At 31.7% G+C, this 24,412-nt stretch overlaps 1 protein-coding gene across 15 annotated transcripts in view; it reads right to left on the reverse strand.

The window, feature by feature from the left end:
* LOC143080860 (hemicentin-1-like) overlaps positions 1-24,412 on the reverse strand; it is a 77,622-nt gene that overhangs the window by 10,717 nt on the left and 42,493 nt on the right. For 14 of the 15 annotated variants that reach the window (XM_076256941.1, XM_076256953.1, XM_076256952.1 and 11 more), the window contains 8 exons: positions 24,219-24,305; positions 23,594-23,770; positions 23,029-23,253; positions 22,310-22,417; positions 20,901-21,194; positions 19,540-19,731; positions 19,104-19,199; positions 18,396-18,674 (listed from right to left, as the gene is read on the reverse strand). In XM_076256941.1, coding sequence (XP_076113056.1) covers positions 18,396-18,674; positions 19,104-19,199; positions 19,540-19,731; positions 20,901-21,194; positions 22,310-22,417; positions 23,029-23,253; positions 23,594-23,770; positions 24,219-24,305 — 1,458 coding nt within the window. The remainder of the gene's footprint in view (positions 1-18,395; positions 18,675-19,103; positions 19,200-19,539; positions 19,732-20,900; positions 21,195-22,309; positions 22,418-23,028; positions 23,254-23,593; positions 23,771-24,218; positions 24,306-24,412) is intronic. The other variant, XM_076256957.1, reaches the window with a different exon arrangement.

Below are 24,412 nucleotides of genomic sequence, written 5' to 3' on the forward strand. Positions count from 1 at the left end.
ACCATCCATTTCTCTTAATGTCTTTATCATAATTTGTTTAGAAAAATACAAAAACCAGCAATACAGTCAGTAGAACAAAGGGAAACTAAAGTGGACTCTCAATGACTATTTGATTGAAGGCAAAAAGCTTCAGCTTAGAGATCTATCATAAAATGGTGGATAAAAATCAATTGTCGTCCAATAAATCGACACCAAATGCTTTATTGATGGTCTTCAAAACACCCTAGGGTCACTGGGTCTCCAGACAATAGGGTATAGACCAGATACTATTGTTGTATGGTAATTTATGGAAAATCAATATCAAATTTCATTGTTCCTAACCTGAAGGTTGTTCAAATGAAAACTGGGATCATTTGAAACACATTATTGTGTTTTAATGTTGAATTTCAAAGGAAAATATTGTGTCCTTTTTGACATTCCCATGTATTTGATAATTTTCATTTAATTTTTACATATACATAAAGGGATCATATAGTCAACCACAAAACATATACATTTTTTAAATAACATTTTTTTTGGTTTGATGTACCTGATATATTTTATAATGAATTTTATGACAGGTAAATTATCACTAATTTTGAACTTGGTATACATTTCTAGTTGATTAGTCATACGAACATTAATCTTTTCCTAACTTGAAATCATTTCTATTTTTTTTTCAATTAGATTTTCACAAAAGAGAAACACAGCTGATATAATTAAGCCCAAGTCAACATAAATTGGAAAATCAAATTGGCAGTCATTAAATGGTGACAATCATACTGCCATTATGTTGGTGATTGTGGGAACATTCTTTCTTTTGAACTTTAAATATGCATTGAGTGCACTAACTTCTACAGTGAATGTGAAATTTAATAGGAAACAGGGAAAAAGGGGGTTACCTAGATGATACAATTTACTGACAGTTGACAGTCAAGATATGTCACTGGCAGACTCTCCAAGTATCATGAGTATAACTAAGAATACAAGAAGACCAGCCAACCAAGGCTTAACCAAAACAAAGTAAACAAAAATAAAATGCCAGGACAATATATATCACCTCTCCCCCTGTCCAAAATAAAAAGTCAATTCTTTACTTATTATTGGTTAAATCAAATAAGCATTCTCCTTGCAATATTATGCCTTGATTGTTAGTCATCTGCAGATTCAAACCCTGAGCGGCGGGCCCTTGTCAAAAATAATAAAAGATGTGCAATCTCAGTGTGCAATATACCTTATTGAAAGAGCAGTGACCATTACAACAATCAAAATACATTAGTGCATCTATTTAAAGTAATGTATAATATGAACAGTCAGACCAAAGATATAATAAGCCATTATATCAATGGTCAGACCTTCTGGTCATTCAGTAAATTGTTAATGAGTCAACCTGAGGAATGAATATTGTATGTAGACAGAGAGATAATCTTTGTCTGATTGACATGATGATGCAGACACAAACAGCAAAAAGACAATAAAATACATGTTATATTAAGGTATTGCCATAAACTGCTACTTTGTTAAAAATCAAATGGTAATCAATTTAATCTGGGTTTTTCAGAATGGAAACAAAACCACAAACTGTTGAATGAATCACATCCTTTGTCACATGCTTTCAAACAAAGGACATAAAAAACACAATGTTGGATGCTTACCTAAATCAGTGACAGCATGTTTAGTGTTGTAGGCCATTTCTATCAAATAAGTCACATCCTTTTCTCAATATTAGATGCTAAGGTTACTTCCATTTTACACAAAAATATGTTGTTCCCATGAAATGGTTCATGCATGATGTGTTATTTTTACTGGGGCTCTACACAGGGACTTAATATCATTCAATAAATCAATTTAAAGTACAAGGTACACATGTCTAAAGTATGACCCAGGGCAAATAATTTAAAAGTATGGTTATTTATGGATCCCCCATGTCAAACCAAATGGATAAATCTATAGGTCAATATTTGTCTGAATGTTAACTTCATTAGCAGTCCATAATGAAAACACAATGTCAACAAAAAAGTTCAATAGAATCTATTATCACCTTCTCTAGTTTTTAATAAGAAACTGTCAACTCGTGCTTCATTTTGAATTTTGATGGAAAAAGTGTGTGAAACTTATACTTTGTATATCCTTGTAAAATGCCACAGATTTCAATTATATTACCTGATAGTCTAATTTAAAGTAAACTAACTCTTTTATATATATATATATATATACTGTTACTTCATAAGATATCTAGATAAGTTTTAGTCATCTCTACATGATTATATGAGCTGGCACTATATCAAAGAGGTCATTACTTATAATACATTAGATGATATACGATGTTGAGACATGTAAACAGTATACATATAATAGGCATCAAATGCTTTGTTTGTTTGGGTTCCACCTACATCTTATTCGTTCTTCATCAATAATTAATAGATTCACGTCTAACCTTCTCTGACAAATTGTTTTTCCTTTACAGGACCCCTTGAGAAAGTGAATTCAGCTTTCATGTCAAACATGTGTTCAGTAATTATAAACACAGCAGGCAAATTCTTGTAGGTCATTATAGCTTCCTCAATACACAGCTCCTTTCTCAAGTCACTTTCAATTAACATTTACATTCAATACAAGGCAAAAAGAACTTTTAATTTATAATATTACATACATACATACAGAAAAACAAGCCTTTTTATAAATCTCATTTACAGGAAAAGCTAATTAATAAGAGACATTCTAATATGGCATATACATGTAAGTGTCTGAACAATGAAGAACATTAACCTTTTCCCCACACATGGCCATACATTGTCATAACTAAAGTTTCTATAAAAATTGGAAGATAAACACACTGAAACATAATTTTGTTCCAGGAGAGAAGTGACAAAAATACAGTTTTATTCCATCAAAAATTAAATAAATGCCCTTATTCCAAAGATGAATGAAATGTAACCTTATCTGTTTATAATTTTCACACTTTTACATTTGAGCTCTGCATTTGTCCTTGTTGTATTAATTTTGTTATCTTTTTTTAGTAAAATATAAACCTTAGATGGACCTTATTTGAACCTTTAATTCATACAGTAAGTTTTCCCAATGTAAGATACCTATTCCATACAAAGGGTAATAAAACGTCAGACCTTTTCATTACAAAGTCGTAATAATTCACTTAACACCTTCTGTTTATGTTTACAGTGTAGTAAGATGGCTGTAAAATCCTCATGTGACAAGCCCCTGGATTTATTATCTATAGAAAACTGAGTATAAAACTCATGTAAGTTGATCACAAATCTAAAACAAAGTGGGCATCAGACTCATGTCTTACAATTTTATAACTCTCTAATCCTTTCTCACAACTGAAAACATTTCCAATAAATGTAGAAGCTGATACATGTTTTTAAAACCTTATTCAACAAAGTTTTGTGTAAAGCACAGCCTTTATAATGATACAGTCTTTAAATTGGTCTGCTTAACAATTTATCAATGCCAAGGAACAAAATATACTGGAATACTTCTAAATAAATGGGAGAGGTTTCAGGGCCACTGTGAAGATGAATTCTCTTGTAAAAGATGCACGTTTGAAATTAAGACAAACATTATGTTAACTTGCAATTGGTTTAACTTTCATCTACGGAGGCAAAGCCCTACTCCCTCCATTTTGTTAAAAGCAACTGACACAGTATAAATATAGAAATCAGAGTTTTGTACTTTATATAAAAATTTGTCTATCCATATTTGTATTTAAAACCAAACAAATAGAGAGTACATTTGTTGAGACTGATAAAACAAAGCTTCCTTATTTGTTAAAGATTAGAAACAGATATATATTTGAAGGAGTAATCACGCTATACCTTTTCACTTTTGTTCACACCCAAAAATCAATTGATTTCAGTAAAAAACAAAATGAATATCTAATTTCAGTCAAGATGATTGGAAAATGTGATAGCATTATCTACAAATGAACAAATTGATTTTTTAAAAAGTGTTGCATGATACTAGGATTATATTGTTGCTTGTCACACTAAAGGTATATGTACTGAGGCAATTAATGACAGACTGTTCTCTGAAATCAACCACGCAATCCATACCATATTAATACTATATGATGTTTTTCGTTTGATTATTTGACCATTATAGTCTATAATATGTTGAAATTAACCAACGGGTAGATGTAGTATAAAGAAATTCACTAAATCATTGCTGGTTGCCATCGTGAAGTTTCTATTAGATGTTAGCTTATTCTGTGTTGAAGGCCTCAGTGTTGATCAAGAACAGTAAAAAATCATTTTTCTTCTGCTTTAGACTACCGGTAGCTTTCATAGCATGAATTTATTAACCACATTTTGTCTCTTCTGTAATTATATTTAACAGTTTTTTTTACAGAAAAGTTTTATAATACTCCCCCGTGATAGCCTCCCTATCCTATGATTTCTACCACCTTTTTTCACTTAATGTAAAATATCCCTTGGTTTATCATAGCATTGTAGGCATAACACATAACAAAGCATGGTTTATTAAGTTTCAACTTAAATACAACCAAATCAAGATTTGAAAATGGGAAATTCAAATTCTAATGCATTTCTGATTTTTAAATGTGAAGACATCAGAATACAAATCTTATAAAGGATATCGATCAAGTCATTTAGTCTTGTTGACGGGATACTGAATATCGGACATGTTAAAGAAACCTAATCCCTTTACGTACAATAAGTACAATACTTTCTGCTTCACTAGGTGGCATACATCTCTGTATAATACCACACATTCTATTTTAAGGAACGCTATAAGAATGTTTATTGAGGAATACCTATTGTTAAAGCCTGTTTGTTGATGTTTTTTCTTTACAGCAAAGTGGTTTTTAAATCGACAAAGGGGGATTTTATTAAACCTCGACCTTACGAACAAAGTATTATAGATTTGTATATAATTATATAGTCATGTTCAAACAGTTCGACCGATCGGTAATGACTAACATTTTACCTGATTTCAGATTTTATCTGGTACAAAATAACACACGACTTCAAACGGAACAAATAAATCTAGGTTACACAAATTAAATGTTCAGATTTTACCTACCATTTACCTTAGATATAATAATGTAACAATATTTTCAAATCTTAAAGAAAAAACTTTCCTTAGATATACATACCGGTATACATATATGTAGATATTAGCTTGAAGGAATTGGTAGGCAAGACATGTACTAACACTATGTATGGTTTCAGATTATTTTTGCATTTAACATTACATACAGCATTATACTTTTAAATCAAAGCTATGTATGTTACATGAACTGTATGCTTTGCTTTAACATGCACGTATTTACAAGCTAGAAAATCTTTAAAATTTAAATCAAAAAGGAATTTGATAAGCTGAAATTAATACATTGTACAATGCCATTCATAAGCCATTGTTCTGTATAATATCAATGAATGTAAGAACCAGAGTCTAGTTATTCCAACAAAGAAACAAATCTAACAAATACAACTTTACTATTATCTGGTAATATTAGTAAACTTGTCTGTCAATAGGGAAAATCTAGTCCTAGTTTAATTTCAATTTATCTTAAATTTTCATATTCATAAAGGTTCAAAATATACAAGATTTTTTATAAGTGAAAGTTTGGCAGACCATCAACATTATTCATATAGATCATTGTATTCCTATTGTCAATGTTATAACTTTCACACAACCTGACGGAACATATTGAAACTGAGGCTAGGGGATAAAACTGTAAAAGAAAGGGGACTGAAATATGCTGAATAAGCAACTGCCTTCAGTATGTTGTAATACATATATATGCATATCATAACTTGGTATAAAGGACAATTTATCATGGGGTTGAGTCAACCTATTCCAGGTCATTGGTTTGAAAATTAAACCCCTACATTACTGTATGCTGACAGTGGCTTAAAATCGTCTAAACATATTGGTCAATTTGTTCACATATTGTAAGCTGGCTAACTATTAATGTCTACTAAAAGTCTTTTCTATGTTCAAGACTTGTCTATTGATGCTTATACTCAAGCAATTATGCAGCAATGCAATAAATAAAAGAGTTTCTGAAACAAATCCAACTGGACAGGACCAAGGATTTGTATAGTGAGACTATACAAATCCTTGCTCACTATACAAGTCCTTGACAGGACTTTATAGGCCATTGGACATAATGCTGAATACTCATGCAGTGTATATAACCCAGAAATGTGAGAAATTGGGAATAAATGAACAAATATTGCCATTGGGATTACAATCCAAACTCAGTAACTAAACAAGAAAATCATTAAAACAAAGTAACTGATAGCCAATTGAGAAAGTAGAGTGCTAATGAATGATTTGAATAAGTGAAATGTGCCAATTAGTAAAGTCTGGAGAACCAATTTAACCAAATAGAAGCAGAAACTTGACAACTGCTTAAAAGATAAGATTTCTAGACATGCTAGAAGTTATCTAGAAAACCACTTGAAAGAACTAAGTATCTGGATATATTTTATCAGAATACTTCACTATCCCTCTCTGATCCTTAACTGGTATACCATTACATCTAAAGCTTGTAATGAGTCAAGTTTACTCTGACCCAGAACATAAATGGACCTGGAGAGGTAAAACCAATTAAAACTTTCACCCTTCATTATCACAAGTTTGTTTCAATCTCTTCATTTCTCATTACAATTCCACCCCAATGTAAATATTTCACAAACTAAAGACACTGACCGTTATCAACTCTTAATTAAAAGTGAGAGTTTTTGGTTAGTACTGAAGGTATTTGTGTAAAGGGTCAATATTGACATTCCCTTGTTCTGCCACTGGTAAACCCCCCACTATTTATGAAGTGATATTTATCATGGTCTTCACTGATATTCAGGATAAGACACTTGTTGTTTTCTTTGGAGTTTAACCAATCAAGATAATCTGACTGTTAATTTAAAATTTACTTTTCATCTTTAGAGGTTGAGGGAACATCTACTCTATCAATGTTTCCAAATAATTTACTTGATTTAATTGTATTGTGCAGTTTTCTATGATCTGAACACAGGCAGTTGTCTCAGAAAAAAAAATCTATATAACATGTTTATTAAGGTATATAGGATTGTTTTTCTGAGACAAAAGCCTGTGAATCTGAACTGTTCAAATTTCTTGCAAATATTTCATTCTTGAAAACAATTCAATTTTATGCCAATAACTCGTGTCTGATGAGGTCCGAGAAAAATAGTGGGTCAGACGTTACAATAGTATTCAAGGTTGATTCTTAATCAAAAATGTTACCGTCCTGAATATGCATGAAATATTTGCCAAAGGACGTTAAACAACCAACACACAATCATTCATAATCCAGGATGTTTTCTACTTTCTCACACTATTCCTCTCCCGAGTCAAGTAGCCAACACCAACTGATTTAATGTGCTATTTTATTGGAGCTATAGTACATATAAAAACAGTGGTCAATACTATATTTTATCTTCTTTCAATAAACACTTATAACTTTGGTATCCTTGATCCAAACGTTTGGAAAATCCAGAAAACTATAATGCCTAATTCCACTTATTATTCATATTCAAGGTAATAGTACTTAGTAATGATTTTAAATCAATGATATCAATTAAATTTTCAAAAAATGACTGCATTAGATATTATTGGAACATGTGTTATGATGACACAATATGATTAAGCTTTCATTAATTACTCATGAGTCAGACAGAGAAAATGGGATTATCCCATTATGGTACAAAAAATATCCTCCAGCAAAAATGGTCTAGATAAACTGATTTCTTTTTTATCATAAGATTCATCAAGTCCATTCTTTACTGTACAGACAATTAGAATTGTGATAAGAAAAAAGAAAAGAACTCAAAGTAAATAACTCTTGGGTGTTGATACAACCTTTTAGATACTGGACAAGATATCCAAAAGCAGATATAGATGCTAGTCACAAACAAGGAAAGGACTGAGATTAACCATGTTATTAACACAGGTTCCTTATTGACAAAGCATTCAAATACCTGTGACTGAACTCCCCCATCCAAAAAAAAAAGCATAATTCAATTTAAAAGCATGATATTTACACTTAGGGCTATTTTGACAGTCACATAATTTCAAAGCTACCTTTATTTTTTTCTACAAAAAAGTGTTAAAGTTTCCAATTTTCATTTTTGACCAGATTAATCTATATCTAGCTTATCCTTATAAGTCTATTGTTTGGATGTTAAACATGTACAATAGAATGACATAATGTCTATCACAATTCAGGATTATCTTAGGAATTATCCCCCCTTTTTAACATTCCGATCCAGATTATCCTTATAGATTGTGTTCACACTTATCCTTAATCTCAAAGTTGTGTCAATTAAATGAGGATCAGGAAAAGGCAATGATGTAATTTAAATGTAAAATACAAAAACAATTCTAATTTCCTTAATACATGAATGAACATCAGACCACAGGAAAACTAAGACACAGAAATATCTTCAATATAATGTTCTTCTTAATGCAAGACTGATTCTTAATTTTGTAACAGTTTTATATAGACTCATCTAATTAACACTTATGTCAAATTTCTTAGAGCAATGTACTTTTCACATCTAGAGTGAAAAAATTATAATTCAAAGTAGCATCTTCAACATTTCCCTTTTAAATTTTTTAGCTATCTTTTTTTTTCGCTAAAGATTTTAAGTCTTCTCCAACTGTTTTGATTTGAAAACAACTGATAAGTGTTATATAAAAGAATGGATTCTAGTCCTATAATATAACTGGTTCAACATTGATAGTAAAAAAAAAATATCCAATAAAAAACGTTGAATGTAAATGTTATGAACCTGCAGCGTCTAATACTATAGGACTAAATGGATGTCTAGCTTACAAAATCATATATTAGGTATCTTTATTGAGTCTTTGCTCTCCTCCCTTATGCAATGGACAAACACACAGATTCATTCCCTGTATTGAAACAAGAAAAAAAAATGGGTTCGAGCATCTTAAAATTGCCTGTCTCTCTCAATTCTGGCCACAAATAGCATGCATGTATAGAGACTCGCCAGCTAGTCCATTTCATTAAACATGAGGAACAATTTGAATAACTCCTGTATTAGTTATTACAGCCAGAGACTGTCTCTGTTACAGCCAAAAAACAAATAGGGGAAGTTATGAATTTTCATATCACGTTTCCTGCTGAATAGTTTATTTTTCACAATTTTAAACTGCTTATTTTTCAAAAGGAACTCTTATGACTCATAAAAACATCTACAAGGTTAGATATCATAAGTAATTTACCTATATTTTTATGCCACATCATGAAAATGATAAGTTTCTTATTGATTTGAAAGATAGAAATTTTCTCTCACCTGACATTTTGTTCTGTGTTGATGAATAATTCAATAGTTTTGTAGATATTATCTTCAGCTAAATATCCAATAATTAAAACTTCATCTGATTGTTGTATCCAATAATATTTCACACAATGTTACAAAAATCTTCATATCCATTCAAATGTCACTTCTCCAAAAATTAATATTCTTAATTACTTTTTCATTTAAATCCCAAAGGTACAAATTTAATAAAACTGAAAGGATTTTCCCAGTGAAAATATGAATAAATACTTCTATTTCACCATGGTTGTCTATTTCAGCAATGAAATCAACATGGTGTATTCCTTTCTCCAGTTGGTAACAGATTCTAGTCAAGGTGGGATAACACTTCCACACTAATTAAAGTAAAATCCAATACACAAAAGGGGGAAATAACACACCACAGAAATTAATTAATAAACAAAATCTCAACAAATTATTTACTCCATTCCACTACATTCAGATGACCTGAATTCTCTTCAAGGTTGAGTGAAATCTACCCAATCAACAGTGAAAGATTCCCAGGTGTAACCTTTCAACCCTATTCAGGACAATAGACTCTTCTGAAGTTAATTGAATTAAACATTTTGAGCTGAGTTTATTTTGTTTTGGAGGGTGATTATCTAATGAAATTTAGACAGGTAGCAAATCTGTCAGACATTGTTTATGATGTAGGTATTAAAAATTTGATAGTTGAGCAAAAATGTGAAATGTTTCATATTCCTCACATTTTACATAAATGAATTATTTATTGACTTTTAAATTTCCACAGGCAATTGACATTTCATGCCACATGTATAAAAATATTGTATATTTCAAAGGCCCATAAGGGTATAGAATTAAAATTCTAAATTGCATTGAATGAAAGATTATCTCCTAAAAATTGAATTATAGAAACATGAAACAGAGATTTTTTATTTTTATTTTGATATAACTGATCTGGGGAAACTATATGGTTTGATATTAATTGGCTTTAAAGTTTATTAAAATTCAATTAGGGAGAATTTTTTTATCACTATACAAATCTTTGAATTATGAAACATCAAAATTTTCAAGCTTCGTTTGTTTCCAAAATGTATCAAATATACCACTCAGAATAGAACTGGGATGTCCCCTTGTACAGTAAATGTTTTTGCTTGACTTCCCCCTATTTTAAAACTTTCCCTCCCAGGTAATTTAGATTTCTTTATGTAATCAAAAGATGGGTATCTTTACTATATAACTTGACAAGATGTAAACACAAGTCTAAAATAAATATTGATATAATCCTGGGATGAAATAATCAAATGCTATAGGCCATATGTCTGTTACATGTAATGTTAACTATTAAGGGGCCTTCAAAGGGAAAATCAATTTATATTGGTTTCCCTCTTTGAACTTTACTCTACTCACAGTATATGTTAAATTCTAGTCTTTAGAATTTTTTCATTTATTTTTTAAAGTTCCAGTAAAGGTGTATTACTTTTTGGCGATTTTTTACACAAATTTGTGGTGCAAATGTTAATCCATTAGTTATATAATTGTCTAACCAGGTTTAAATTTAAATTTTGTAATGAAATGAACATCTTTAAAAAAAAAAAAAAATATCACCAAATAAGGGATTTTTTTTTTATATATTGAAGAAAAATCTTTCACCAAAATTTTTATTTATCAATAACAATAAATGCTGTCCCTTTTTTAGCTGTGAATGTTGACATAACAAAACTGACTTTTACCTAATCCACTTTGATTTTATAAATAATCAGGTATTGATACCGAAACAAATTGTCAACTTCACCCCATGATCTCACCAAATCCTTTAAAAATCGTTCGGATCGGACAATGGACAACATTTTAATTCACGGATGTTACCACTGAGTCCAAAAGCCTTCGCTTGATCAGATTAAAATTTGATGGGTACAATGAAGGTGTGTAATACACAGGTGAAGGATTTCATTTCAACGGACAAATTCAATGAACTATTGATTGAAAGAAAATAAAATTGGTTTTGGCAAATATTTAGAAATAGCCTCTCGCTCCACTTTAACACTGGAGCCATTATTGTGTGTTATCTGCTCTATAATCTTATTTCCTTTCAGAAAATAAACAATTTATGGTCAGGTAGTAAAATGATCACCTGCATGAGAAAATACTACTTTGAAACTGACCCATTGAACATGTGTAAATTAAGTTTGACCATGTTAAGATTGGGAAAATTTATCATTATTAGTTAAAACTTGAGATGACCATGCTTAAAAATTTTGTTAAGAAAAGGGGCTTGGCTCAGAAAGATGGTCTGCATAGGAAAGGATTAGCTCTAGATTTATATTTTTTGGGCCATTTTTCCCTAGTCTTTATGTTTAAGCATGCTTTTCTCATTTCTTACTTGGCTGAATATGTATCGAAAAAATGAAGTAAAAGTTGAGAACAACATCTCCTTTTTTTATATAAGATATGCTTATGTTTTCCCTTGAAGATGTTTATATCATAATGACAATTAACATTATCTATTGATTTCCGATATACACAATTTACTTTTTCTACAAATCTTGTTCAGGTAATATTTAGCTTACTAAGCACTTTAAGAATGATTATGCCAATGCAATGGTCTTTAAATGAGCAAGTACATTACTGTCAAATTATTTTTATATAAGGGTAATTTTAATTTCATAAATTAAAGACCTACCTGACATATGTCCGTTAGGATTTCTTTCTCTCGTTGGTATTTAACTCGCTCCCCACCGGAAGTTAAAAACTAGTACTCAGGTGTACTGTTGTGACTTCCGGTCCAGGTAAACGAGATCAGTTTTCTTTCTCGGCGCTTGAAAGACGGTCGTGTTTTTCAGCGTGGTATAAAAACGTTTGTAAACTGTAGTTATAATGAATAGCGACAGTACTAGTGAGCACGTGGAGTAACCACGAGATGAGAGCAGTGTTGATGGCGCGGGAACCGCCATTGGCATTAGAAAAACCAGTTCTTCAAGTTCAAAGACGAAGAAAAAGCGGAGAAGCAGATATGACATTCTTGAAGAGAAAATGAACAGTAAGTTGGACAATGTTAATGATAAATTTGATACGTTGATAACATTGTTTCAAGCCAAGAATTGTGCCGAAAATGGCGACAAAAATTCTGAGGCAAAAGGTTTGTCACAAAGACAACCTGAAGGTCGTGAGCGTGAGCAAACACAAAGTTTGCGCCGGGAATTGTCAGAAAATGAAAATTCTGATGACAATGTTTCAATCAGACCAAGGGATGATGAAATATTAGGTGAAAGTGACAATGAGTGGGACACAAAGTCCTCTGATGAAGAACACTTGTCCGTAGAGACAAAAAAGTGTTTGTTTGATCTCTTTGGGGATGATGCCTTGACAAAAAAGTCTGAAAAGAAAATTGGCATTGAAATTGACGAGACACAAAAGCAGGTTTTGTTAAATAGTTGGAGAGCTGAACATCCTAATTTAGTATCTGCTTTTGCTGAAGAAAGCAAAGATGCTTTTCCAGTACATGAAGATACTGAAAAATTTTTACTGGTTCCTACTATTGATGATTTGATAAGTAGATGTTTGATTAAAAAACATGGCAAGAAAGCTTCAGTTACAAAAGGTGGTAAATGTTTATTTAGTCAACCTAGTAAAATGATTGAAAAAATAGCTTACAGAGGTCAACAAGCTGCCTACATGGGTATTGTTATGCATATGTACATGCAACAAGGTTTGGGTGCGCTAATGCAAACTTTACAGTCAGACAATGTAGATTCTGATAAAGCAATACAACAGGTTAGAGATGTATTTGCCATGTCCACTAAAAGCTTAGATCAAGTGGGGCGTACAGGTACTTTTCATCACATTGTAAGAAGGCAAGTAGCTATGACTGATACAGGTTTATATGAAATTGATGAGGCTAGAGACTTGTCTGATTTACCATTATCAGCAGATGGTGTGTTTGGATCTGACTTTGAAAAATTTCTCAAGACTCGTAAAGAGAAAAATAAAGCTCTGGACGACTTACTACCAGACATTAGTGTTAAAAAATCCTATTTGGGTAAGAGAAAGACTGTGTCTTCTTCAGAAGCCTCTGGTTCTAAGAAACCTTATGTGGTAAAGGACAAAACAGAGTCATCAGATCGTTCTGGTTATTCAAATAAGCCAAATTTTAATAGTAGACAGTTTGAGAAAAAAGTTGGGCATAGTGAGACTAAAAATGAAGTTCCACATTTTCGGATCCCTAAGTTTAAAAGAGGGGCTAGTAACAGTAGAGGAGGAAAAACCTCAGGATACTCTAGATGACAAGGTGAGAAAAGTGAAGTTTCCGAAGATACACATACCGGTCGGGGGGCGGTTAACACATTTTTTACAAGAATGGGAGCAGATAACTCAGGATCAGTGGGTTCTGTCAATAATCAAAGACGGTTACAAACTGGAGTTTCTGCAAAAGCCTCCTTTTCAGGGAATAAAAAAGACAGTAGTCAGTACAAAAAATTGGGATATTTTAAATTTAGAAATAAATTCTCTTTTGGAAAAAGGGGCTATAGAAAAAGTACCAGTCAAAGAACGAATGACAGGTTTTTACAGTACATTATTCCTAGTTCCAAAAAAGAATGGACAAATGAGACCGGTTATAAATTTGAAACCACTAAATCAGTATCTTCGGAAGCAACACTTCAAAATGGACACAATTTCAAAGGTGTTAAACTTAGTAAAACAAGGAGATTGGGCAATAAGTCTGGACTTAAAAGACGCTTATTTTCATATAAAAGTATTCAAAAATCACAGGAAATACCTCAGATTTTCTGTTCAAGGTCAAGTTTACCAGTTCAAAGCCCTTTGTTTTGGCCCAACATGATCACCTCGAGTTTTTACGAAGGTGGTGTCAGTAGTTGCGGCCCATTTAAGAAAACAAAACATACGTCTAGCAGTATATCTAGACGATTGGATGTGTGTCAATCAGTTTCAACAAAAACTTGTAATAGATCGAGAAATAATGTTGAATCTCCTTGTTCGACTAGGCTTTTTAATCAATCACGAAAAGTCCAGTTTAATACCAAATCAAACAATCACGTATTTGGGAGCGGTGTTCAAGTTCGATCAAGGTTTGGTATTACCAACTCAGGACAGGATACAGAGTCTATTTTTATCAGTACAAAAAGTAATGAATGGCATGGTAACAGCCAGACATTACATGGAAGTATTGGGGAAAATGGCATCTTGTCTAGAGTTGATTCCGAATGCCAGGTTATTTATGAGGCCTGTCCAATTACATTTACTTCGAAATTGGACCCCATCAAAAATGAGTTTAGATTTTCAAATTCAATGTACTCCAAACCTAAAAGTTCATTTGAAATGGTGGTTGTCTTTAGCAAACATTATGCAGGGAAGATCTTTAAAACAAAATCAGACCTCAGTTACAATCACGACGGATGCCTCCAAGTCGGGTTGGGGGGGTCACATGAACAATCTAACAGCTCAGGGTCTTTGGACAGAGGAGCAAAAACTGTTACATATAAACAATCTAGAATTGGAAGCAGTTTTTCTGACTGTGAAGAAATTTCAGAAATTTTTGAAAAACAAACTAGTTTTGATTCGGTCAGACAATGTTACGGTAGTCCAATACATAAACAAGCAAGGAGGGACTCGGTCACTTCAGCTATGTCAAAGGACTTGGGATTTATGGATGTTTGCCCTAGAAAACAAAATTTATCTGAAAGCAGCACACATTGCGGGAGTAAACAATGTGTTAGCAGATCAATTGAGTCGGATAAAAATTCAGGCAACAGAGTGGGAATTAGACAATTCAGTTGTGCATCAAATTTTTCAAAATTGGGGGCATCCAACAATCGATCTTTTTGCGACGAACGAAAACAAAAAAGCAGTTGTGTTTTGCTCATGGATGAATCACCCACAAGCATTAGCAGTGGATGCTCTATCCATAGATTGGAACAACATGTTTGCCTATGCATTTCCCCCCCCTTGCACTAATTCCAAAAATTTTACAGCACATGCAAAAATTTCAGTGCGAGATAATACTGATAGCTCCACATTGGCCAAGACAACATTGGTATCCCCAGTTGTTACAACTACTAGTAGCTTGTCCTCTAAAACTTCCACTAGTAGAAAATCTACTGGTTCAGGGCAAGAGAAAAGTGGCACATCCGAACCCAGAAGTGTTTCAGTTAACTGCATGGCTACTATCGAGCAGCAGCTCAAAACAAAAGGTTTTTCTGAAAACGCTAGGAAACTCTTGTCAGCATCTTGGCGGGCAGGTACTCAAAAGGATTACAAAGCTAAATTTAGAAAATACAATAGCTGGTGTTCTGAACGGGATATCGATCCCTATACAGCTTCTTTAGAAAATTGTGCAAATTTTTTAACACATTTATTTGACAAAGGTTTACAGTATAGGACAATTGCAGGTTACAGGTCTATGCTGTCTTCAGTATTATCTCCTATTGAAAAAATCCCTGTTGGTCAACATCCTTACATTATAAGATTACTGAAAGGGGTTTTTAATACGAGACCGCCTAAACGAAAACTTGTACCCGAGTGGGATTTACCTTTAGTCTTAGACTTACTAAAGAAAGAACCTTATGAACCAATGAAAAAAGCTAGTTTGAAATATATAACTTGGAAAACAATTTTTCTTATTGCAATTACTACTTTTAGAAGATGTGGGGATTTGCAATCTTTGAGAATTGGTGAAGGTTCAGTTAATGTTCAGAAAAAAGGGGTAACTTTTTTACGTCATGGTTTGTCAAAACAAGATAGAATTTCTCATCAAAGTCCAACTATTTTTGTTCCAGCTTTTGAAAACAACAGATTGTTAGATCCTAAGAGGGCTTTGACACATTATTTGAGGAATACAGAGGATTTAAGAGACAAGAATGGCAAAGATGAACTGAAATTGTTTTTAACTGTAAATAAACCACATAGACCAGTGTCTTCACAAACTATTTCAAGTTGGTTAGTTAAGGTGATTAAGCATGCATATAAGAAACAGAAGAAAGATATTCCTTCAGTGAAAGGACATTCTACTAGGTCAATTGGACCTTCCTGGGCTCTTTTCAAAGGAGCAAAAATGAAAGACATTTTAGATTGTGCAGATTGGAGTCAAGCCAACACTTTTGTGAATTTTTACTTAAAAGATGTACAGGTGGATTTTTTAAACATTTGAATACTTTCCTGACGAGTTTGGTGGAGAGAATGTTTTAGTTTTGTGTGTAAATATTAACAGTGGTATATTTTAACTGTATATAGAAAATAATTACAACATGAAGTTGTGGGAAACATTTTTATAAAAAATGCAGAAAAATATTTAAAAAAATCATAAAACTTTAAAAACTACAAAAAGATGTTTGTACATATATATAAAATGAACTGATGTGAAGAAGAGGAAAATTATTCCTGAAGATCTATAGAGGCAAACTTCTATTTATCCACATCCAGAAAGGGATTGCTTTGGAATCAGAGATAATCCTAACGGACATATGTCAGGTAGGTCTTTAATTTATGAAATTAAAATTCAAAAATTTGTAAACAAGTTAAAATTTTATGAATAAATTATACCTACCTGACATATGTCAGACCACCCTACCTCCCCGTAAATGAGAAGTTTGATACGAGGTGTCTTTCAAGCGCCGAGTGAAAACTGATCTCGTTTACCTGGACCGGAAGTCACAACAGTACACCTGAGTACTAGTTTTTAACTTCCGGTGGGGAGCGAGTTAAATACCAACGAGAGAAAGAAATCCTAACGGACATATGTCAGGTAGGTATAATTTATTCATAAAATTTTAACTTGTTTACAAATTTTTGAATTTTCGTACCCTTATCCCCCTGTCACACTACTGAACCATTTTATAGTACCTTGTACTCATTTCTTAAACTCAATTTACTCCAAATAAAAGAGCAAGTTAAAAAATATATTCTTTCAATAGCAAGTTCTCCTTCTCCTCAACTTAGCATACCCTTTATCATCCTGTTAGTAAGTTCAGAAATCAATGCAGAGAGAAAAAGCAACTAAAATGTATAATTTTGGTTAGTATGTTGAAATAAAGAGTTAGTTTGATCTTTCTATTGAAATCATATTATGTTAATGCATATAGATTGTGAATGCACATGCACACCATACATTGCATTGTAAATGGAGAATCATAGAATTTTTTTCATGCTTAATAATAACATCTCTTTGATTTACAGTGATGAAGTCTGCTCTGGATATATTCCAGCAAAAAGATCAAACACATATTGGTCATTAAGAGTCTTCACTCTTATCTTAAAAACTTTATGACTCAATTCATTTCAAAATTGACACATTTATAGAAAACTTCCTGGGAGTATAAAAATGCCAAAAACTTAATTGATTTTCAAGACTTGCAATAATAATGAAGGTATCATGACACAACACTACAGAGTTATTTCCCCTGACATAAACATTAGGCAAAACAGAGTTATTTCCCCTGACATAAACATTAGGCAAAACAGAGTTATTTTCCTTTGAATTTTATACAGCAATATTAAGTCACAAATATATTCTCTTGAATAATAACATGTGTCTTTCTGTCTTGGATAAAAAATATCTTCATTCTCACCAGAGATATTCCATTCACCTAAAATTCATGAAGTTGATTTGAACATAAATGTCCTCTATTTCCTTTGATCCAATGAAAACCATTGAATATGATCAACACTTAAAAACCAACAAATTGTTTGATACACCAAAAATTGACAAATATAAAAAATATAACAATTAAAAGTAAAATTTCTATTGGGCAATGTGACAAACTATTTGATTAGAATGAAACTAAGATTACAAAAGCACACAAAAATATGGTATGCATTATTATCAGTATCAATAATTCACATCATTTTAAAAGACATTATTTTTTTGTTGATTTCTGCAATTTGAATAATGGCTCTTATCAAACCTCTTTCTTTGTATTCATAATTATAAAATAAAGTGCAATGTTTTTTTTTGAATACATGTATCTATCCAAAAATCAATGCAAATATCTGTATAAAATGTCTTTTTTTTTAATAAAAACTTTTGTCACATGACCCAGGTGCTTTATTTCTAGATAAACAAATCCGACATGATCTAGGTGCTTGGAGACTTACTAATTCGAACAGAAACAGGCTGGCCACAGACATCCATACGCTCTACAAGACAGAGGGAAACATTCATTCTGTCTACTCCATTGGTTGTCACGATCATCTTAGCAACATTGGCATCAAAACATTCAAGGTCATTATTGGTAAAGGTCTGCCATGACTGTCCACCATTGGTGCTGACCTTGACCTTTACACAGAAGGTACTGTTCACATCCAGATTTAAGACTAATTCTTTGTTGTCACCAGAAAACTCTGGTGTTTCCTTAATAAATGGGAATGTATAACCTGAAATAAAAAATAAAATATAGGCTATACTGAGCATATCTATTTACATGGCAACCTTTCTGTTTATCCATAGTACAAAATATTATTATACATTTGTGTATAAAGCTAAATTTATATTTTTTGTGTTCATCTTTATTATGAAAAAAATATCCAAAGTGTCAACTTTATTAATTCTATCTTATTCAAGATTTGCAGGTATTTTTCACTCCCTTCTTTGTTTATTCATATTGAAAATGTATGTAAATGTTTATTTTTTCAAGCAAAGCTTATAACTTAATAATCGAAATTTGGCAACACCAGGAATTGCAGCAGTTTATTTAATTATTTCACATGAAGCATGACAATGGATACAGAAAATAATGATAGATAATAAAGAAGATATCTAATTGTTAACACTTTCTAAAATATTCAAAAGGGGAGATTACTCACCATTAGTTGTAATTGTGATAGAATCTGACAAGTCTCCTTCTCCTAGCTCGTTATATCCACAAACTTGGAAAACATAGGCTGTACTGGGTAACAGATCTGAAAAGTAGAAATCAATTCTATAATATGCTTCATTCATTAACAATATATTTTCTGAATGAATAACAATTTAATTTTAAATTCAGTTTCAACATTCTATGTTTCCAATTGTGAGGGGCTTTGGGGAACAACAATTCAAACAGATACTTGCAAAACTAATAAATAAAATCAGATGGTACTGTTTGGCATAATGAACAATATGTTTGTCTTCACTCTTTTGTATCAAATATAGTTTTCATAATCAAATAAATTCATGAATTAAATTTAAATATTTTACACTAAAGGGGAGATAACTCGTTTGCAATCTATGCTGTAACCAATACAGTCAACTTTTACTCACTGGAAACAGTAAATTCTGTAGCATTATCAGGCATAACTCTAATTGATTGGTCCCCTGCATTGGGAGGGTTACTTTTGTACTTCACAACAAATGCTTGGTATGACCCTCCATTAAAACCAGGAGTCCATCGTAATGTTACTTTGTCCCATGACCTTTTTGGACTTGACAAGCTTGTAGGTGCTTCTGGTTTACCTGAAAACAATAAAATTACTTTCTTTAAGTATGATTTATCAATATCAATAAATTAAGAATGTTTTTGATATAAAGAATATTAAAAAAAAATTGTTTTAACTGATATGCATTTAGACACAGTTAAAATAGTTGTTCAAGCTTTTATTTATTTTTCTACATTACAAATATGTTTTCTTAGGATGATTATATATTTATTTAGGCTTTTTATAAATTTATCTTTTTTCTTTATTATATAACTATTTTTGTTGAATTACATTACATCCTGCTTTTTTTTTCTCATTTAATCAGATGTAAATTTCCATCACCACTTTAAACTTGACCAGGTTAAGGAGTTTTACATGTAATCAAATGATCAAAATAATACTCACCAATTATATATAAATTGATGTAAAATTGCCGAAATCCTCTGTTTACATGACTGACAAGTTACGACAGCGAACCAAAGAAAGGTAAATTTTTTACAAGATGCACTAAACCCATGCACATGAGGGTAAATTAAATGTTATCTGTATACATTGTTATCTTTCTCACTGCTGATCTCAGCTTCAAGCAAAGGAATAAAAGCTCTAAGAATTCTTGAATAAATTTAGCAGGAATGCTGTAAAGATGTGGATATAAGACAATGGAAATTTAAGCATGCTGAGAAAAAGGGAAAAAATGCAAAAGTTGGAAAAATACTGAATAAAATAAAAGATTTCAAAACAGAAGATAGTATTAAAAGTGTTCATGCTTAGCTTTTCTCATCTACAAAAAAAGTCTGTTCTGTCAACAAAATAAAAACCTTTATTCATTGATGGATAACATCTTATGTTATTCCTATCAAAACTTGCCAGAATAATTTATTGTTGTGAATTCAAAAGCTATTCCAAAACAATCCATTGTGTATCAACAGGACCAACAATGAAAACAAAAGGAACCATATGAACAATGTTTGTTCAAAATATTAATTTTTATATCACAGTTATGTTACAGTAAACAGTTCTCAATAACAAAAACAAAAAAAGAGAAAAAGCACACTCTCGTTTTCTTATGGCAAAATCGACAGACTATGTCCCTCCTGATTTTTCAAAAAATCTATTCTAGTAATTACAATAAAGAGAAGCTTCGATGTCTAATATCTAGAATAGCAGCTGAAAACAGAAACATTTAAATTGAAATGACCAACTTACTTTTGACTGTTAAAGTGATGGTTTTAGTTGTTTTCCCAAACTGATTGGACATCTCACAAGTATAAGGTCCGAAATCTTGACCAACGATTCTATCTATCTGTAGAATGCTTTCAGATCTCGTTACACTTATAACTTTGGTTTGGTGAATTGTAAGTCTCCCTCCAGAGCTAATCACAGCATTGTTTCTCTTCCAGACAAAGTTTGGTACAGGATATCCCTCTCCAAAACATTTTAACTGAGCTGTACCCCCAGCAATGGATGCTTCCTTCTCATCTGGAGTTATGGTTGGTGGAACTATAAAATAACAAAAAATTTGTGAAGTTATGGTTGGCGGTAACATACAATATTCAAGGACTTTGTCAAGTTATGGTTGGGGGAGGAGGGGGGTGTAAAGAAGATACAAAATATCTCACTTCCGATTGATTTACAGTTAAAATTATTTGATGCATTGGTGGTTCCTATTTTGACCTATTCCTCGGAAATATGGGGGTTTGAAAATAAAAATAATACTGAAAAATTACATCTACAGTTTTGTAAGCGCAGTTTGGGAGTGCAATCATCTACGCCAAATTTTATGGTGTATGGGGAACTTTGAAGAATACCACGTGATCTGCAGATCAAGTTAATGGTATGTTTTTGGCACAAGCTAGCAACAAATGATAAAAAAACTATGGGGTAAACTGTATGAGTTACTTTGGTACATGCATGAGCATGAAGGTTATAATTTCAAGAGGTTTAACTATGTAAAATCTGTGTTTAATGACTGTGGCTTTTGTAAACTATATAATATTCCGAAGCAAGTTGATTTTAATTATATTAAAATTAATGTAAGGCAGCTTCTCCAGGACCAGTTAATTCAAAAGTGGTTCTCTGATATAAACAACTCATCAAGGGGGGGATTTTATTTACACTTTAAAGAAGAGTTTTGCTTAGAACCATATCTGTTAAAATTAAGGCAGGGTGATAGAGTAAATATATGTAAATTAAGGGTATGTAATACAAAGTTTCCCATCGAAACAAGAAGATGGGGAAATGTACCATGAAATGAGATAGCTTATCCTCTTTGTAAAGCTGGTCTTGGGAATGTATACCACTATATATATGTAAATGTACCAATTGTGAAGTTAAGGATTTAAGGGGGAAGTTCATACCTCCATATTATTTAAAATATTCAAATGAAAAAAAAGTACTTGGTATGCTTAAATAACAATGTGGGGGCGTGGGGTATGTGAGCATCCTCACAACAGTTCATTCATTTTACTTGAAAGGAAAAAGATATATTGAATGTCAGGTATGCTTGATACTTTAGAGCAGATTCATAGAATTAATGTTAAGTTAACATGTGTCCCATGGATATGTGTTTCCATGTAACAACAACCCTGAATCCACCATTGAAGTGTTATACTTACAGTATATAAATAGTTGTGTGGTATGATTAATGTTAGATGTGGTTTCTTTACAAGTATAACTAGCTACATCAGAGATCTGTGGAGTTGTTGTGCCAACACGATCACTTCCTACAAATAACAACAATATAGATAATCAAGTTATATTCCCAAACTAACAATGGCAGAATCATATGTTTATCTCATTGTTGGGTAGTTGTCTCATTGGCAAGTATACCAAATCTTGTTAATTTATATTACCAGGAAATTATTTTTGATGAAAAGTAAAGATTTCTTATCATTTAAACTGCAAACATTCAAATGCATGGCTTTTATATACAATACAAGAGTAGGTAAACTAGAATCTGAGAATAAACTTTTGAACTTTTGCCTTCCCCTGCTGGAAGGAAACATTGTACTATGACCTAATTTAATAGAAAAATAAAATCAACATTGAAAAGGAAACCTTTATTTCAAAAATATTGAAAGATAATATCATATCCTTGTAATACAATGATATGCAATTATTGGTAATCAAATGAGAAAGAAAATTTAAAACTTCCTACAAAGGTTCCTTATCATGTCTTGAGCAGGAAAAGAACAACAAAGCTCATTTTACACATGCATAAATATTTTCCTTAAATCTATTGTAAAGGGAAGTAATCCATGAACTTTCTGCAACTTAAATTCCCCAATTATAAATTATAAGAATATTACCTCATTATAAACTATATGAATATTACCTTGTAAATAAACTTGACTAGTGACAAGGAAACTGAACGTGTCGACAGGTAGAACAGTGGTAGTTAATCTATATAATTTCCCCGACGTATCCAAAGGTTTGCCGTTTTTATACCACTGAATCAATGGTTCTGGACGTCCTCTTACTTTACACTGTAACCAATAACCTGTTCTGTTGTTGTATATTGTATCTTTATCTTTATGAACACCTACATATGTTGGTTTTTCTGAAAGAAAAATACATTAAATATTAAAATTATTAATCCTTGAAAAATTGTTTAAATTCAATGTTATAGCTAATCAATGGGAGATAACTCCATTTTATTTCAGAAAAGAAAAAGATTCAAGATTTTAAAACAAACATCAAACATTGCAAATTAACATGTTTTTTTTTAGTTTATATATTCATTAAAACAATGAATACATATATGTGGAGACAGGAGAGATTAAAATACTTAATAAATTACATTTACCAAAACAAAGTGTTCAAACTTTATTTCTAGAATTATAAGGAATGAATAAAATACTGTGAATTAGAATTACTATGATTATATTACAAATACTCACCATTGACAACCACAGGGACTGTACTTGAACCTCCCCTCCCCATCATGTTTTTAGGTGTACAGGAATAGTTGCCATTATCTTGTAACGTAACTCCATTAATTATCAGTCGTGAGGTTTCTGTTGCCAATAACTGGTTGGTTTCGACTTTTCTCCATTCATATGTTGGTGCTGGATAGCCTTAAAATTAAAATTGCCAAATTTCATTATAGCCTGACACTTGAAAAAAATTTCAAAAGAATTAAGCATACATGAAATATTCAGAGAAATGTAGAAAACGTAATCATCTGAAATAGCCAAGGATCTGGATCAACTAATACAAATAATGCTAAATGTTTATTTTTGGTTAATGTTAATATGCATTGATAGTTTCAAAAGTGCATTTCAATCAATGATTCCTGAACTTTTTGGTATCTGTTAATAAACTTTGTACAACATAGTCTTTAGTGGTGCCCAAATTGGCCATCAAGAACCTGCTTGTGTGCTGACTATGATTTGATGAATAATTTTAATGAGCAGTTGATTATCCTTGAATATCAATGTTACATTGATGCATCATTCTGTTTCTAATTACATATTATAATTACCTGGATCACTAACAGTGTATCTAATTACATATTATAATTACCTGGATCACTAACAGAGCAGGTAAGAGTCAGAGAATTTCCTACAAAAACAGGTGAAACTGGGGCAATGTTAGAACTGCCAGGGGAATCTGAAAAAAAATAATATATCATGTATTTATTTCTGTATGAAAAACTGTCTCTAACTCAATAACACAAAACATGTCTATAATATGCTCATAACTGACAGATGATAAAA

Source organism: Mytilus galloprovincialis, chromosome 6 (assembly GCF_965363235.1).
Source record: "Mytilus galloprovincialis chromosome 6, xbMytGall1.hap1.1, whole genome shotgun sequence".
In the NCBI taxonomy this organism is placed as follows: domain Eukaryota; kingdom Metazoa; phylum Mollusca; class Bivalvia; order Mytilida; family Mytilidae; genus Mytilus; species Mytilus galloprovincialis.